Here is an 18678-nt window from a genome sequence, read left to right as displayed (position 1 = left end):
AGGAAGGTATCTTTGGATGAACTGTTTCAAACATAGGGAGCCAGCACTCTTTCTTTCATCAAAGACAAGGAGGATGCTTTCTTCTTCATGTTTATCTTGTCATCTTATTTTTAGGACCTAAACATTGGGCCCAAATAGAGCTATGAAACAACCGAGGAGACATGAGATTTCTGTGGACTAGTTTGGGCACCCTAGTCACTGTTTATGAGACAAGTCTGGAGGGTCAAGGCACTCTGGTGTTTTATCCCATATCTGTTGATAAGCAGTTTCATTTCCTTAACACTGAGGGAAATTATGTGTCAGTAGAGATAGGTGTGCTTGGTATACGCCTATAGTTACAGTTACTTAGGAGGCTGAGGGAGGAAAACCATCAGGACCTCAGGGTTATATATATATATTTGTTAGCAATATATATTAGCAACATGTAATTATCAATAATAATATATTAGCAATATATATTAGGAGTATATATCATATATATGAACATATATTGGGAAATATAAATATTAGGGAAAAAATACGGATTCAGGGAAATTACAAATAATAATTCTATACCCTTTAAATTTGTATCAAGAAAACACTGGAAGAATTACTACCAGTAGTGCCAACTGTTAATTAACATTAGTATCATTACTAGTATTACTAGCTATTTATAGTTATTATTATTAATGTACAGTATTCACGTGGGTAGTTAACACTGTCTTTGCTGTGAATGTATGCTCTTGTACAATTCTTTTGTCAGATTGTGGGCCTGCCAGTACAGAGGACACTGTTCATTACTTTGGCTTATTTGATTGAAAACAAAGCATCATGGAATAAAAAACACAGAGTCAGGTAGTTGGGATGTTTGCGGTACTGCACATATCTTTTACTGCATTTAATCTAAGTTTAAGGAACATAGAATTTGCTATGATTGAATGGATTTTTATTGCCAGCAAGCTGTTACACTTAGAAAGTACAGTATGTTGATGAAAGCACACCTGGCGATGTTATACACATGAAAACACAGTTCAGAGAGAAACAGGAAGTAAGCCTGTGGATAATCTAGTCTACATTTGGATATGACACTCTTTGAAGTCCAGGATTACACCTGTAGACAAATTCAGAGTTATGAAAACCAAGGCTAAAGTTTTATACACATCACAACACCTGCAAATTAACTACAGAACAAACTGCGTACTTAACTTATAACTGGTAGGCACACCATTTTGACAGAGGTACAACAGAGGTGATGCTGTGACCAGAGATGGCTTCTCTTCATGATGTTGTATCATGGGAGACACATATCTCATATGACACAAAAGACATTATTTTGATATGACTACTAAACAGAAAGATCGAACATACTAACAACAACAACAACAACAAAAACAATGACAAAGAAAGAAGACCAAATAAAAAGACAAGAATAGTTCACATCCCAGTCACGAGCACAGCCAATTTTAGATCAAGCTATACATATAAATATGGTTTTCTTTCCAAAAATACTTCACATTTCTCTCTTTATCTCCAAGTTCACTTTCTAAAGAAATCAGAGCATTTTTATTTGGCCAAGACAGTAAGTCCAAGGACAACACAGTGCTGAGGCCGGCCGGCCTTCCTTCCTTCCTTCCTTCCTTCCTTCCTTCCTTCTGTGGAACCGTGTGTCGTCAGTCCTCAGTCTTCTTCCTCTTCGTCACTGTCCTTCATAGTAATGCCCTGAAGCCCACCTCCTTCTGAAACAGAGGCTGTGGCCTCCTCCACAGTTAAACGTCTGTGCAGAGTATCATATGTCTTACTGTTCAGCGTTCCTTCCAACACACCCTGCAATCGGAAATCCCTATAGGTTTTCTGCAAGAAGAACAGAGCATTTGCTTTGGTTAGTTAAGACCTGTGCATGCAGGCATATGTTTGTATACTCGAGTGCCATTTTAGAAATATGGGGAAAATCCACTAATGGATTCCAACCGTGGCTGCCCACATCAACCATCTTGTTTGTGTGTTTCTGAGGAGAAAGCAGAGCGAGTGACTTTGGATAGTGCTACTCAAGCTACAATCCTACGGGTGGATCAAAATGTTGTGACTACCAGATGACAAATTAACTCCCCTTCTCCAAACATTACTAATTGCACAGTTTGTACCAAATAGTCTGTGACAAAGGCAACATGATATGTTTATGTGCATTTCCAATAGGAAGGACTTCTTAGGTTTCCAAAAAGGGAGTCTCTCCTTTAACACTGAAAAATATACTGAATTTTATAAAATATATTATTTCAGGGGCAGGTGTTGGAGGCTTCTACGGAAGACATTAGTCAATAGCCATTTCGATTATTCAGAGATTTTACTCTTCCCCTTCTCAAAGAACTCATTCTGATGTCAAACCTTCACACATAATTTCACAGACTTAATTTTCTGCTGCTAGATTTACTGGTCTTACTGGTATTTTCTTTTTTTTTTAAGGAATGAACCAATTACTTTGTCCTGTCAGTGGACAGAGTGGATGTTGATCCACATCGTTTTCAGGCCTTCCTGGGCTTAGAACAATGGCCATGCCTATGAGCGGTAGGAAGAGGAAGAGAGAGTTGGGTCTAGTCAGGCTGAGTGGATCCGGCTGGAATGCAGAAATGTGCTGGAACACGCAGGCCAAATCGGAATGATCTGGGTGCATGGGAGGGACACTTAAGCAGCCTTCACAATTTGCTTAATCCTTCTTAGGAGCTCATTGGAAAATGATTATTAAAAACAAAATCACTATAGTGAGCAAAAATTATTATTATGAACAAAACCAAAATCAGTTCTAAAGAACTGATGAATCTGTGTATGAACTGGCTTAAGTTAATTCATATTCAAAGTAAGGGAAATGGTTAGAATGCTAAATGATTAGTTCACCCTAGTCTTCGCCACACAAAAACATAATAATTTTAATTATTAAATTGAGTTCAAGGCCAGGAAAGCTTTGAGTTTGTGGAGAGCTAAACATGAGCCGGGGCTGGTAGCACAGGTCTGCCGTCCATGGTATTTGGGAAGCTGAGACAGGATGACCCATGGGTGTTTAAGATCTGCCTCTGTGACAGAGAGGGTCTGAGGTTATCCTAGGCAACACAATGTCTCAAAATAAGAAATGCAAGAAGTGAACTGAGGATAGAGCTCAGTGACAAAGTGCTTGACTAGCACAAATGAGGTCTGAAGAGTCAATCTCCAGCACAGGAAAAAAAAGTCAAAATAAAGTCAAACATTTATGAAACTTAATTGTATACTTAATACTTTTTCATTATTTATAGACTAGAGAAGAATGAATTGCTGCTGTAATACTTAACAAAGGTATTAACTGTGCTTTCATGTTAAATAAAATATTCACTTATGAGAAGATGTGTTCTCTTAGCATAGCTTGTGTATAGGTTATTAGCTATCCTTATGTTGTATCCTTTCATTACAGACTGACTATTTTTGTCAACCATATCTCAATAAACTGAGAAATGGTGCATGCTCTTTATCTGTTAAGATGCATTACTATGCCGGGTGTGGTCATGTACACACACACACACACACACACACACACACACACACACACACACACATGCCTTTAATCCCAGCACTTGGGAGGCAGGCAGCCTGGTCTACAAAGCAGGACTATAAGAGAAACACTGTCTCTCGAAAAGCGAAACAAAACCAACTAACCAACCAAACAACGAACCAAGCAAACCAACAAGAGCGTTTTAATTTCGCTAAAACAAAAATATTAGCATTCTATCAACTAATGGCTGGCAGAAAGAATATGACTCTGACACACTCAGCATGACAGACAAGAGCTCGGAAATTCGGCTGCTGGTGAAGACAGGCAGCTGGCCCCGTTTAAGTCACAGCATAGACTGTGCTATCGACCGATATCTGCATATGTAAGGTAAACACGGTATCCTGATTGTCTTTTATGCAAAACAAACTTCACTTGAAAGCCATCCAAGTTACATTTATAGAAACAAGGAAGAAATGAAGGTGAAGTATGCCACAGCTGAGCTTATCGCAGTGTGGAGGATACTTTGTTTTTTAAATGTAATGTGTAGCTCAAAGCTCAAATGTGCACTCAAAGTGTCACGAGTGGCACTAACCTTACTTGTTATTGGTCACTGATCATCACTGCTATTATTACAGCACTGCCCAGTTGCTACTTTGAGGCAAATGGCCCAAATATGATTTTGGAGCTGGATTTATTTGTGGCTCTGACTTGTGGTAGCTTGTGTGTCGGTGGCACAAAACAGGTTGTATCTGAGCTACACCGCAGGAGCCGAGAGAACGGTGGTAACAGTTTTAATGTGCACGGACTATTCTTTTAGTGATGTAACTCCGTGCTACTCTGAAAACGTCAGCATGGGTTAGGGTCTTCTGGCGGCTTGTTAATCTATAGATCGCTGGGTCGCGTCAGGAATTCCTGACTCCACAGGTTTAGGCGGTTACCAAAGCACCTGTAGTTCTGACAAGTCCTGAGGGGGTGCTGATAGTTGTAGGTCAGATTGGCACACTGAGGAGCATCGTGTGTGCGATCACACATACCTGACCTAGTACGTCCCTAAGTAGCATTTGCACATATACATAGGCGCCACTATTAAATAGCACCAAATGGAAGGTCTGCATGAAACCCCCGCTTCTCGGCTTGTTTCCAGCTATGATACCAAAACAATTGATTTTTTGAGAAAAGTTAAACTTGAAGTTAATTTTTGCTTCCACTAAAATTTACAAAGTGAAAACTTACGTTGAATAGATATTTTAAAGCTCTCAGTTGTTAAAGACAAAAATGTATGCTAGTACATTTTACTCTTGAAGAACAAAAGTCCAAGTGCTCTATTGAATGCATATAAGGTCGGATTAGCAGTTTTGGATGATCTCTAGCAGTCAAAATGACCATCTCCTACATGTAAGAAGAGGCATCTTTTTCGAAGGGATCTGGGCCATGTCCATGTGTAACTTTCTAATAGTGCATGGGGAAATCACACATTCCTTTTATTTCATTGTCAAGTACAATTCAAAAGCCCTCATGATCAATACGCCATCCTAACAAATGAATGGACTTTATTCTTATGTCAACGAATGTAAAGTCATTGTGGACCTAGCACAGTTAAGTACACGTGCTGGTGGGTTTATGCACATTGTCTTACACACACTCACCTCCGCAAACTTTTTTTTTTTTTAATTTTCTCTTTTGGTGGGGTGGGATCTTACCACTGATCTTCACAGCTTGGTAGGCAATTCACGTTTCAACACTTTTCATTTACCTTCACGATCTTGATGAGCGTCTTCAGTTGGTAAATATGAAGCTGGAGGTCTAGTCTGTCAGCCAGCCACACACAAATGACTTTCATAGAATTGCTGTACCATTGCTGGAAAGCGGGGACGGGGGTGGAGGGGAGGAGGACAAAAAAGGAAAACAGTCTCTGCAGTATTCATTTAACAGATTCAGTAATGAGAGGGTAATGAAGCATTCTGAAATGACCACAGATCAGCACTTGAAGTCAATAATGCTATAATTTCCTATTAACAGAATTGTATGTTTTGCTGGCAAATCTGCTGGGCTGACCTAGGCCGTTCTTGACATGAATTAGCATTACAGTGTTTAGCTGTAACATATGCAGGGAAATCGTGCTTTTGGAAATCGTGCCTTTGCACTTTGCAGCCTAGTGGCCTGCTTTGCAATTTGTAAGTCACAATGGGCACTAAACACATTATTATGGGATGGATGAATGGCCAAGCTGCAGGGGAAAAAACCACCAGGTAAATAGTTTTCAGAGGGAAATTTCCTATTGGTCTTCATGCTATGAGAAATTCAGACAGTTAGTTAGGACTGTTAGAACATAAGTCATGATGTCAGTGCCTAGAAGTAACAATTGGAAAGACGGCAAGAAGCATCTACAGGTTCGTAAATGCTGAGCCTCGGTCATGCCTTTGTGTAAGTCAGCTGTGAAGCAATTGCCAAGATGTTTTAACACTACTTAAATCAAGATTTACTGACATTACAGGAGGGAGCCTCGTCAAGACGGAACTCTTGTATGCTCTAAGACTCACAACAAAGCAGATGTTGCTACCCAGATTATGAAAGGAGAAGATCTACATCACTTAACAAGTATTTTTGAGGCTTCACATTTTTTCCATTTATTACAACTCTATTGAGGGGGAAAAAACCTGGAATTCCATGGAGGCACTTTCCTGCTCTGTACAATGTAATGTACATTGAGCAGAAAAAAAAAACATAAAAATATTTTTTGTATTCTATTTTCAAAAATGGCATCTGATATGAATTGTGACATTACTATCAAAGATTCGGTGATAATATGATAGAGCCAGGTGTTGATGATGATGTAACAATGCTGCCACTCACTGAGGTAACAGAGAAATATCAACATTGATTTGGCATTTACAAAACGAAAGAAGCCCTTTGAAAGACCTTTTGTGTGCTGCTTGTATAAATAAATATGACGACACAGCACATATGTACCTGTTTTATGCATGTCCAAAGACAGATCTTAAAAACTCTTTTCTCCTTATATCACAGTAAAATTTAACTTCTAAGAAATCATAGGGACTGAAAGTCTACAATTCATTCAGATTTGGATTTATTGATAATTTAATGGTGATATACTGTAGCAGAGTAAGAAATGGTAGTTTAAGTATGTGTAAAAAATGAGTTAATTGCACACTTTATTTCTATTTATTTGTTACTCTATTGTAGATGCAGGTATAAAATGTGACAAGCAAACTGAAATAAACTGATTTACTAAATATGACCAAGCAGATTACTGAAAATGCCAAGTTTTACATTTCAGAATAGATGGAGATTTAAGTAGTTATTGTTTGTTCCCAATGAATACTTTGTTTACAGTTTGGTACAAGTCAAAATAATATCAAAAAGCTTTATAAAGTTTGATACCTACACTCATTAATTTTTATGAAATACATTGTTAGTAGATGCAGCACTGCAACTGGTATGTGTAGCCTCAGGATCTTTTATGGGAACATGCTACCTTTTCCTTCTGACATTAATTCTACATTCACTTATTCCAAATTACTTAGGCTTAGTTGCTTCTGTTTTAATGTAGCTGAACACCTGAGTGTGATTGTTAATACTGAGTTATCACACAACACTAAGACCCCACTCCTACACCACATTGACCAGATACTTTGCAACCTAAAATGCTGTTAACATAGATTAGAATTTTAAAAATTCTAGTCTCTTTGTATTGGACAGAAAATTTCTTTTTCCTGTTTGGGAGAAAATATTATACATCATATATAGGCTAGTACAACGTAGAAGTTAGTATGCTAGTGTACATAGGTAGATGGCGAGCTATATAAAACTGAGAGAAATGAAGTACTCCCTTAAAAACCACCCAATGTAAACATTTTTTTAAAATCCTTATATAATTTCAAATTAGTTTAACTTAATTTCCCATCATGTATAAATGACACAATAATGCTGTAAGGGAAACGACACTTAATAGAGCACAGGCATTATAATTAATCTAACATTCTTAACATAGTGCCCAAATTATAAATTAAGAGAAAATGAAGTTGAGAATAAAATAGCCTAAATGTAACTACAGAAATTGAGACAAACAGGATGACAGTTAAGGAAGATGCTTAAGCTACTTTTTGTCACTTTATTTTGGAGGCAAACATTGATCTAAAAGGAAAAATATCTAAGAAACGTTGTCCTATCCATTCAGAATGCATGCTTTTGGTTTCAGCCAAGGAAGTCTGAAGAATAACTGTGGCTAGGCTGAGAAAATGGCTTGGGGCTCAAGGCTCAGCCTATGCTGCCGCCATGAAGAGGCGGCTAGTGACAGCAGCACCCCTCGGCAGCTTTACTGTCTGGGGTGAAACTGGAGTTTTCTTCCCACCCCAGCAAAGCCACCCAACAGAAACTTCTCGCCGCTTCATGTTTCTGACAGTGGAGTTAACACATCTTTTCTAAGGGTGGGAGACACAATAGATCGCCCTCCCCTCCCGTTTTCATTTTGAGAAGGGTCAAAATTGGGTAAGCTTCACTTGCCCCACCAAATCAAACCCAAGCAAGCCTTTGCATGAAACAAAGGAACAAACAAAAACAAACTTGGGTGAATATGCAAGAGAGACAGAATGTTAGGAAGTATCCTTTTTATTTTGGGAAAGTTAATTTTATAAAGTAACTTATGCGACTATTTGCTTCCCCCACTCAGGAGCTCCCAAGAAGGGCGCAGCCACCTGTGCCAAAGCCCAGGGAATGACGTTTTCGTTTTGTTCTTTGCTTTGGTCTACGCAGGAATAAGGCAGTAACTGTATATTTTACATTCCCTCTCCCCCTACAGCAATCCATGATAGCAGCCTACCACTTTAACCAAAAAAAAAAAAAAAAAAAAAAAAAAAAAAAAGCTCTTTTTTCCTTTCGTGGTTCATTCAACTCCTATAAGGGCACGCACCACTCACTTCATTTTCTTGAGATATCTCTTTTAAAGCAGAAATAAAAGAAGAGGAAAGGGTGAGGCTGACTCTGTGAGACCCTGGTATTTATTCACACTTCTTGTGCATGACTGTAGACTGGTAAATCATATTAGCAGCCCGTCTCCCCATCAAGCTGCTACTTGCTTCCCAGCCCTGGAAAGGTTCAACAAATCAACAGGAGCACGGAAAACAGAACATCAGTCTAATCTAGTGTTTAAGGTGAAGTTTTCAAACCCAATCTAAGAAGATCTTTAGAGCAAGCAACAAGCTGAAGGGCTCAGAAGGTGGTATTGACAATGAAAGAGTGTGGAAATATTGAGAAGCGCAGCGTTTGTGCATTTTTAATAACAGAAGGGTCAACAAGGGCACAGCTCCCTCAGTGCCAGGAGTTGCCACTGACTATGGAAATTGCCACACCGGGGCCATAAACGCTGGCAGTTCATCAGCTTTCTTAAACACCCCGAACCCCCTCCGCGGACCTTTAGTCTTGAATTAACAAACCAAAGCAATGAAAGAGGGTGCAGGCTGAATGGCTGGCATTGATCCCCAACTGTGTCTGCACTGCTACAGGCCCTGAAAATCTCTCTCCATTGTCAATAGAAATTGACAAACCTCCGTTCCTAAATAGTGCAGCTGAGCCGGGCGGGATCCACGCAGCTGTAAAGGGCTCTGCTCTTGGGGCTCGGGAGCAGTAACAATGGAACAGGCATGAGCTCTTTGTCAGCCTCAGACTCGGCAATTTTCTAACAAGGATTAAAGTTGTTTCTCCACAGAGCGGGTGAAAGGAGATTTAGCAACATACCGCGCTTTCTTCATGCAAGTTAAAGAGAAGTAGTTAAGGAATGTCATTATTCTGTTGACTAAAGGAGATACAAAACAAATATATTAAATATGCACAATCTCTCCCCTCCCCCCTTTTGCCTCATTTATAACATTTGGAGGATGATTCCATTAAGTATAACACTTATCGCCTGGGAACAAGCACTTCACATTTATTTTGGAAGTTTTATTTTTCCCGAAAGTCCAGCTGCTTGCCACCTGGAGCGAGGTCTCAATACACACTAATGCACAATGCCTTTAGACCCTCTGTGGCTGATATTCCTAAATCTGAATCACAAGACCCCATAGGGGTTGTATATCGAGGCTGCCTCAAGGAAATGATTTCTGGCAGAATGTAGCTTCTGATGATGATGGCGAAGGGAAAAATAGCTGCTTTTGCCATGGCACGCATCTGTGATGTGGGTTTTTCCCCCCCCTCTTAAGTGTTTAGATTTTTATTGATTACAAATTGACACAACTAGTTGGTGTATTTTCATCCTTCCCTAGCTATGCTATCTCAATAGGGGGAAAACAGAAAGCAAGGAGGGAGGAGGGAGGAAGGAAAAAAATGAAGAAGCAAAGAGAAAGGCAGGAGGAATGAGGGAGAGAGAGAGAGGCAGAAAGAAGGAGGGAGAGAGAAAGGCAGGAGGAAGAAGGGAGAGAGAAAGGCAGGAGGAGGGAGAGGGAGAGAGAAAGGCAGGAGGAGGGAGAGGGAGAGAGAAAGGCAGGAGGAGGGAGAGGGAGAGAGAAAGGCAGGAGGAAGGAGGGAGAGAGAGAGGCAAGAGGAAGGAGGGAGAGAGAGAGGCAGGAGGAGGGAGAGAGAGAGAGAGAGAGAGGCAGGAGGAAGGAGGGACCAGCACTCTCCAGGGCAGGAAGGTGTGGTGGACCTACTAGACTCCCGGAGTGGGAGAAGCTGTTTTAAAAGAACTCGATTACTGGGCTTGAATTGGAATAAAACACAGAGAAGTCTCATTTTAGGAAACGTGAACTTTAAAATCCAATAGCTCAACTGAATTAAAGAACAAGCAAAAATTTAAAAAATGCTGAAGGCTTTGGTATGAGTGAGAACTATAAAGCACCCTTTAGGACCACTTAGTGGTTCTAGAGAGAAACAAACATTTAGAGGCACTGGTGCCCCACAGGTTTGGCAGTACACTGAAAACACGCACGCTCTATTGGGTACCTATTGTTACTTCTGCCAGCAGCACATCTACTTAATAACTAAATTTATGGCTCTATTTCACCCACTTCCCATTTCCAAACAACCAAATGCAAATTTGATATTAATGTAACTTCAATACAGTAATGCCGCCCCCACCACTCCCCGGCCCCCCCCCCCCGCCCCAATTCTAGGCGTCCCACAGAAGCTATCACATGCAGGCTCACAGACCAGATCTCAAAGCACAGTTTTCAGCCTCGAGCAGAGGAGCCTTTACAGCTGTGTGTCAGCTTAGAAAAGAATGAAGGGCTGCATGCAAGGGAAACTGAAACCAGCTCACTGCAACTGAAAACAGAGGATGTGTTCAACCCGGCTGATACATGATAACCCTGTGGACAAGGCACAGAGATGGCCATGGAGGACGGGGTGGAGCACGGAGGATTTCCTGGACATGGCAGCCGAGGGCTGGCGTTCCTACACCAGAGAAGAAGAAAATAGCCCCCGGAAGGAGGGCAGAAGGAAGGCGGCACAAGCCTCTTATCTATTTACTTAAGTGAGCTGGTTGGATGACTTGTCAGTGCCTCAGTTTCCTCACCTGTATGAGGAGGTGCAGATCATAGGAGCTAGCCTAACACAACGGCTGTTAGAAATGCTGGGCATTTGGGGGCTAGGAAAGGAGTTCAAGGTAGACCACATGCTTAGCATGTGTGAGGCCCTGCATTCTATTCCCAGGGAGGGAAAAAAATACTGTGAAGTCAGACTGATTGTTTCAGGAAAAGGCACAATCCATCCATATGCGACTACACTGAAAGGAAAAAAAAAAATCAAATTCTCATTGTTTCATTTTCTTTTCTTTTTTAATTTGCGGCTTGGATATAGCTTCATTCTTTCAGAATAAAGAAACAAGAAAGTTTTGAGTTCCATAGATTTCTACTGTTTGTTACTTTGTTTCTAATCGATTTCTTGTTCTTAATAAAATACAGATATTATAAGAACGAGGTGATGATGTGTAGCAAGGAGTGAGTAGTGAAAGGCTGGGTTATCGCTTTTATTGCTGTTATTTTATATTACTACAAATTATGTTGAGACAGGGTCTTCTGTACTTCAGTGTGATCGCAAACTTGCTATGCAGCTACTGGTAAATTTGAAGTTCTGATTCTCCCTTCTGTACCTCTGGGCTACAATTGTAGGCTGTGCCACCGTAGTCCTGGGGGCCAAACCCAGAGCTCTGTGCCTGCTAAGCAAGCACCTTATTATCCGAGTTACTTCTCTTGCCACATGCTATTATTATAATCCTGGTTATAAAGACACAACACTTTTTTTTATATCAAGTGCAAGTAAAATGAACTAAAGTCAACTATTAACACTAATAAAGTAGCTGTTATTACTATATTTGCATATTTATGAATTGAAAATTGGATTTAGATTAAATACTTTACTTATTCAGAGTTATATTTCATATAAGATTTTTAATTTATACTTGGCTCCAAAGTATACTTGTGTTATTGTGCTTCCTTTATGGAAACAAGCTAGATTTTTGTACTGTTAGCAAAAAGTTTCAGTTCTTGAAGACAATTTAAAGCTCCTAGCATAAAGATAAGAAAACAACCCCTTTAATTCCTGGTGGCTGCTGGCTGATTGTGACAAAGTACTGAGCACAGATACAAGGGGTTCTCCTCAACCATTTCAAAGATGCTCACCCAAGTTCCTTAACGTTGAAGAAACCCACACTGTCAGGCAGCAAAAATATCTACAAACCTGCTAATGTAAGGTGCGATGTAAGGAAAGGAAGGAAATTCTTTGAAGAACCATATTCCTTATTAGGATACTCAAATGACTGCTATATTTTAAATCTTATATAACCGCCCCTTGCGAAGTGTATTTGCCCTATTGCCTAATGCTTAAAAACACTAAAATATATTAAAGTAACACTTTGATGTTTAGTAATTTATGAGATTTTCCTTTTCTAATGTATTTATCTATTCTCATGAAGTTTAAGACGGCCTTGAACTCCACATAGAGTTAAAGGTGACCTTGAACTATTGACCTTGCTTCCTCCTCCTACATACTGGGTTTATTTTATTTAGGGAGGAAAAAGGTAAACTGAGCCAACAAGGGAGTACTGACATCCACTGACACTTGCTGCACGTAGAAACAGACTTCCCTGTCATTGGAGTTCCAGACTTCCTCTTTTCAACTCTCTGTGGATACTGTAGGTGAGACAGTCTTCAGATAGGCTTTCTTAGCCTCAGAGCAGAGTCCAAGCTCCACACCGTGCAAGGTGCAGAGGCTCTACTTAGCTCACTGCTCTGTAATTAATCCCAAACCCTCTTCACTTCACTACACCCAAAGGCCCTTTCTACACTACATATAGGGCATCAAGATCAGTATTGTTTTACATTATTTACTATAGAAAGTAGGCAGCTGTCTCTGTAAGTTTATTTTGTGGCTCTCTTGATGCTAAAAGGCTAGTGGTTATAAAGTTAAAATGAGTTATTCCACTCTGTTCAGGGACAAATGATGTGAGGCATACTGCTTTGGTTACCATTTGCACAAAACAAATGAATGGTTTGGCAGAAATCAGTATGCTATCCAGTCATAATAAAGTCTGTAATAGTCTGGGACACAGAAATCCTTTAAGAATGATTTTCTTGGGCACTAGGGTCATTTTTTTTCCGGTTGGATGACAATTTACACACTATATATAACATTCTAGTCAGTATCCTATTTTAAATCAATAACATAAGACATAGTAAGATACAAAAAGATTCAAGAATTGATACTAAATGGTACAATTTAATTTCTAGATAAGATCTAGGCTTGAGAATTTGCTGTTTGAGGGTCTTTTCATTTGAATTTTTTTGTTTTTTTCTTTTCTTTTCTTTTTTTTTTTAAAAATAGAGCATGGGAAACATCCCAAAATCATGTCTTGAATGTATATAGGGATTGAAGCAACTGGCTGCCTCTGGATCTATCTTGTTGCATCCCCACAGTGGGTATGCATCAAACCACAGAACCAATGGCTTTGTGTTAGGTTGGGTGTTTCTCAGCTTGTCACTCATGTTGGTTTGGAATTTCATCACCAACATCATCTCCCTGGCTATGCGCGTTCATATTCACATTGAAGGCTCAGCTCATCACTGTCTGCTATGAAAACAATACTGTCTCCAACCAGGGAGAGCTAGGTGCTCTCAAGTTGTATGCTCCTTATCTTATAGCCAAGTGTCGATAATAATAATGCACAATAAGTCTACCACTGGGTGTGAGCAGCCACGCGGTAGCCACAGAACCGTACTTTGAGTGCTCTCTTTAGCCCTGGCAAAGTGTTTGGAACACAGCATAAATTACAAATGTGTTGGGTTTTCCCTATTAGAAAATATAAAATGCTATTTGTATATATAAAATAGTTGTAAGGCTTTTCTATAGAAAAAAGAGATAATTGTGTCAGAACCAAAGTCACTAAGTTTTGAATCACATTTTGTTAATAGAAAAATCATTTAATAGGGACCTAATAAATTGCTCCGTTGGTAGAGTACTTGTCCTGCATACAGGAGCAAGGCCCTGGGTTTGACCTCCAGCACTGCAAGAGTCCAACAGACACTGAGGTTGTTGAAATTATCAAGGAGACAATTGTACTTGTCTAAAGAAATGGACCATAGGACTAAAACAGAGCTAAAAATGTGACCATCATTTCATGTTGGGTGATGAGTGATGTGTGGGGGAAGTGTTACAAATTGAAAAAAAAATTCTATGCCTGTATTTGTGCATTAATACATGGAGCTACACTAGCACTGCCTGGTAAGATGGAATGTTCAGCTCCGGACCAGCTTCCAGACTGTCACCCAAGAATCAAGGGACGAAGACTGAAGCTGTTTCTCCAGAATGTGCCCAGGTATACCGAGACCTGCTCTAGAAAGCGCCCAGGTATATTGAGACCTGCTCCAGAACATGCCCAGATATACCGAGACCTGCTCCAGAACATGCCCAGGTATACCGAGACCTACTCTAGGTATCTCAGCCTCTGGCATCTCTGAAGATCGAGTTGGGAAAAACACACATCTGGGAAATTTGTGTGCCCGTTAACTTTGTGAGCCGTTTCTAGTGCTGTGGAGGCGTAGGTTTCTCTGTGTGGCGGGGTGCATGAGAGCACTCTTGGAGTCTGAGCGAAGAACCCAGGGAGGGTAGAGGAGGGAGACCACAGTATGGCCTTTTAGTCTCCTCATTTGGTGGATCGACACTCAGACTGGGTACAAATTGTGTTGGTGCTAAGTCTCTGGCAGTTTTCTAACCACCTACTTGAAACACAGGGAGAAATACATAAAGAACTAACATGGACGATTACTCTCTAGTCATTTGAAAGGGTACTCAATTTAGTCCTGAGCTGCATTTCCGTCTGTAAGTATGTCACAAATATCTACCATGCAGATGAAATGGTGGGACACTGTACATGGGGATTAACTGTTTCTCATGAAGATCTGTGTGCTCTTAAAGTATAAACTCCTTCAGGGCAGGTACCTGCGTAGCATTCGGCTCCCAGCTGTTTGTACAGCATGCTGTGTAGAGGTGACCAGTAAATGCAGGCTACATAAAAAAAAAAAAAAGATAAACAAGAGAGGTTGGCGCATCTTCCAATGAGAACCCAACTATGTGTGATAAAGTTAACATCTAACCTTTGATTCCCAATATTCAGCACGATTCTTTACACATGGCGGTTTGTCTTTACATTCTCCATATGCATGATACACATCTTAGAGGGTATGCTACACCGAGAAACAAGTGCAGATGGGAATGGCTAGGAGGAAAGTCAACAGAAAGAACTACAGTAGTAGAAGAAAGTTCTAGAGATGCTAGAGCGTACATATGGGAGAGCTATGAATCACAGTGTATACATAGGAATAAGGCTTGAAGGAATCTTGCCCAGCCGCATTTAGATACTGCACATTATCCCTACTCTAAGCATGACAGTGAACACCTTGCGAAATTTCAAAGCACAGCCATGACAATGATTAAAGGGCTGGGAGAGAGGCCTGTGACAAGAAGCTAAACAAATAAGGATTATTTATCCAGGAGTAGGCATATATGACGGGTACCTTAATGACAGTCTTCATGCGTAGGAAGGATTATTGCTTAGAGGACACTGGTACCTGCTTTTTGTTCTCCAGTGAGAGGAAGAGGGGGAAGTGAGCTTAAAACGGAGCATGAAGAATTTAGACGATGTGAGTGTTAGGACTTTCCCTTTTCACAAACCAAGTAATTTGCTCCCATTAAGAGCAGAATTTAGATTTTTCACCTTTTCTAGGCATGGGCAGAGGTTAGGAAATAAAAACTCTTGGTAGGATAGTTGTCAATAAGCATCTTTATGAATCATACTTTAATTTAGCTTCCTCACAAATCATTCAATAAGTACATCAAATGATGATTTTGGCCAAAAGGCTACTTTGTCTCACCGATATTTTCATTTTCAAATTTGGATTTAGCCAATATTGGCAACCTGACTGACACCCCTGTGCCCACCAGCGAATAGTGCCAAGCCTGCAGAGGGGCTGCAGGGAAGCGACTCACAGGAGGGCAGCCACAAGCTACTACAGAATCTGGCCTTGGAGCCATGCTTCTCATTTGTTTATGAAGCTAGAGTCGGAAGGAAGGAGAGTAGCTCCGAGTTCTGTGCAAACACCGCATGGGTCAATTGGTAGAGATGTGGGTCTCAGGAGAGCTGGGGGAGCCTGGGCATTTCAATAATAAGGCGGCGGTGGCCAGATGCTGTGCAGGCATGCCACGTCAGCTGTCAGAAGCCAGCATGTACCAGGCTCTACACGCAAGAGTTAGGACCTCCAGACAAGCCTAAGGCAAAGGAAGCAGAAGACCAGTCTAAGTCGCTTTGGTACGGTTCCACATATTGCTTACAGCCCATCTACCGCTGGGCATAAGCTCAACACTGTTTTAATTTCTTCAATAGCGAACCTCTGTTAGGAGCTTCAATATGTGAGAGAGATATTCAATTCTGCAAACAGAGTTTAGGAACATTTCTTCGACGTGAAAACCTTGTCACCTGCTGTTTGTTCAAGACAAGTCCAGCATTTCTGAGGGTATAAGCAGCATTTCTTTTTTCTTATGCAAGCAAAAATATCTCCCATGAGTTTGCAAGTGTCTCTCCCCCCCCCCCCCGCACCCCTTTAATTCTGAGCACAATTAAAGGTGAGTTAAGGCTCTAGTGGAAATCTAAAGAGCATCAGCAAAGCTGAGCACTGCTCAGCTTTTGAATTGCTTTTCTCCTTCTCGGTTCTTTTAAATGGTTTTCTATGGCAGGGGCATTTTTCTTAATTAGTCACAGCTAATTAGTGTTCTGGCATAGACGAGTAATCAGAAATGTCAGAACTGCAAGGCTACATGGCCCTAATCCTTTGATAATAATTTAGCCTCCTGGGAGGGCCCCAAGCTGCGGTAAGTAGTGACTGACAATAAGGCAAAATTAGGCGGGCGGCAGACCATTAGGATAGAAAAATAAAAAGCACTACCAAATCCTGCTGAGCACCATCAGGCAACTAACTGCAGTGCCAGATGAGGCGCCTGTTTAAGCCTGTGTTGTTAATTAGCTGATTCTACCAGCGCCGCCACAGATGTCCAGGTGCCTCATGCAAAGATGTGTGTTTCTGGGCATGTGCCAAGTGACAATTGTGGACCACGATCACATTTCAAGAACTGAAGTTTAAGAAGTCCATGTATGTCTTGAAGATTCTTTTGAATTATCAAAGAAATAAGATCAACAAGCTACATTTTTTTTCCTTGTTGAGTTTCTCTGAGGCAATTAGGCACGCTCATCTCAGGTTTCTCGGGTTTAGATTCAGCTGCAGCTTAGATTCACATGAGGCCCTTTGGCCTCTCAGACAGCGCCCAGACTTGCCACAGCTATTTTGGCATACACTGTACATCACAAGTAGATGCTTTTAAAATAAATTCTTACACTTACTAATAATGACATTAAAATGAGGATTATTAACACACGTGATCAGGACAGCCATGATGCTGCATTGTGAGAATGCTTTTAAAAGCAAAGTGAGGTCTGAGGCTGAGGAAAGTCATCAAGTGTCTTAAACTTGCAAGTGTCTTAAAAGTGGTCAAAACAGCACCAGTATTCAACTGCAATGTGTAAAACAACGCAGGAGAAACAGAACAACATCTGGAAAACAAAATGTTGACCTAGCTGCGAGAGCTCTGAAGCACAGACCATGAGACAAATAAGAGACTGCTTCTAAAACCCAGACAGTGAACTTTTAAAATCAACCCCTGGCACACACTGAGGCAGAAAAGGTGCGCAGCATAGTAATAGAACCACATTTCTTTAGGGCTCCTCAAACACACTGCTGTACTTGCATTATCATCCTTCCTGCTAATGGTGGAGGAACTGGGTACCACACAGGTGTCATGGGTGCCACACAGGTGTCATGGGTGCCACACAGGTGTCATGGGTGCCACACAGGTGTCATGGGTGCCACACAGGTGTCATGGGTGCCACACTGGTGTCATGGGTGCCACACTGGTGTCATGGGTGCCACACAGGTGTCATGGGTATCACACAGGTGTCATGTGTACCACACAGGTGTCATGGCATGCATTGTTTCTGATTGCTCTTAGAAGTTCTGGATGCAGATAATGGGCCAAGACAGAATGCTTTACATTAATCTACTTTTTTTACAGAGAAAAAAGAATCTTTGTCAGCAGACGTCTATGTTAATTTAGGTAGACTTTAGAACAAATGCCCAGTAATTAGAAAGTAAAAGAAAGTAATTAGAAAGAGGGAGGCTGCTATTATATTTAAATTGACATTCATACGCAAGAGAAGATATCTTTAATAAGAGAATTGGAATGTGAGAGGACAAAGACAGGTTTTCACTGTATTCAGTCTCATCTCACACTCCTTATAAAGGCTGACTACAAAGAGAAGTAAAAAGCTCTTACCAAAAGATAAATGGTATATACTCACTTATATCTGCATATTAGCCCAACGGGCATGTCCCATGAAAGCCTTCACTTACCAGGAAACTGCGACAGAGGAGAGGACATTCTAGTGGGACTCTAGATGAGAGAATCATGGGAGAAAGGCAAAGTAGAAGGACCCAGAGGGTCCTAGAAACCTACAAGTAGAACATTATGATAGGCAGATTTGGGCACAGGGGTCCCGCTCAAACTAAGGCACCAGCCAAGGACAATACAGGCGGTAAACCTTAAACCCCTACCCAGATCTAGACAATGGACAG

The 18678-nt window shown here is 40.8% G+C and overlaps 1 protein-coding gene across 22 annotated transcripts in view; it reads right to left on the bottom strand.

The window, feature by feature from the left end:
• Positions 1–802: 802 nt before the first annotated feature.
• CADPS2 (calcium dependent secretion activator 2) overlaps positions 803–18678 on the bottom strand; it is a 506252-nt gene continuing 488376 nt past the window's right edge. For 13 of the 22 annotated variants that reach the window (XM_084784357.1, XM_084784359.1, XM_084784341.1 and 10 more), the window contains 2 exons: positions 5247–5351; positions 805–1830 (listed from right to left, as the gene is read on the bottom strand). In XM_084784357.1, coding sequence (XP_084640483.1) covers positions 1657–1830; positions 5247–5351 — 279 coding nt within the window. In that variant the 3' untranslated portion in view covers positions 805–1656. Of the gene's footprint in view, positions 1831–5193; positions 5352–14938; positions 15005–18678 lie in introns of all 22 variants that reach the window. The other 9 variants (XM_084784353.1, XM_084784339.1, XM_084784354.1 and 6 more) reach the window with 4 other exon arrangements.

This window comes from Acomys minous (assembly GCF_964271855.1).
Source record: "Acomys minous genome assembly, chromosome: 6".
In the NCBI taxonomy this organism is placed as follows: Eukaryota; Metazoa; Chordata; class Mammalia; order Rodentia; family Muridae; genus Acomys; species Acomys minous.
Note: the sequence above shows the minus strand (reverse complement) of the source record. Positions and strands in the feature narration are given on the sequence as shown.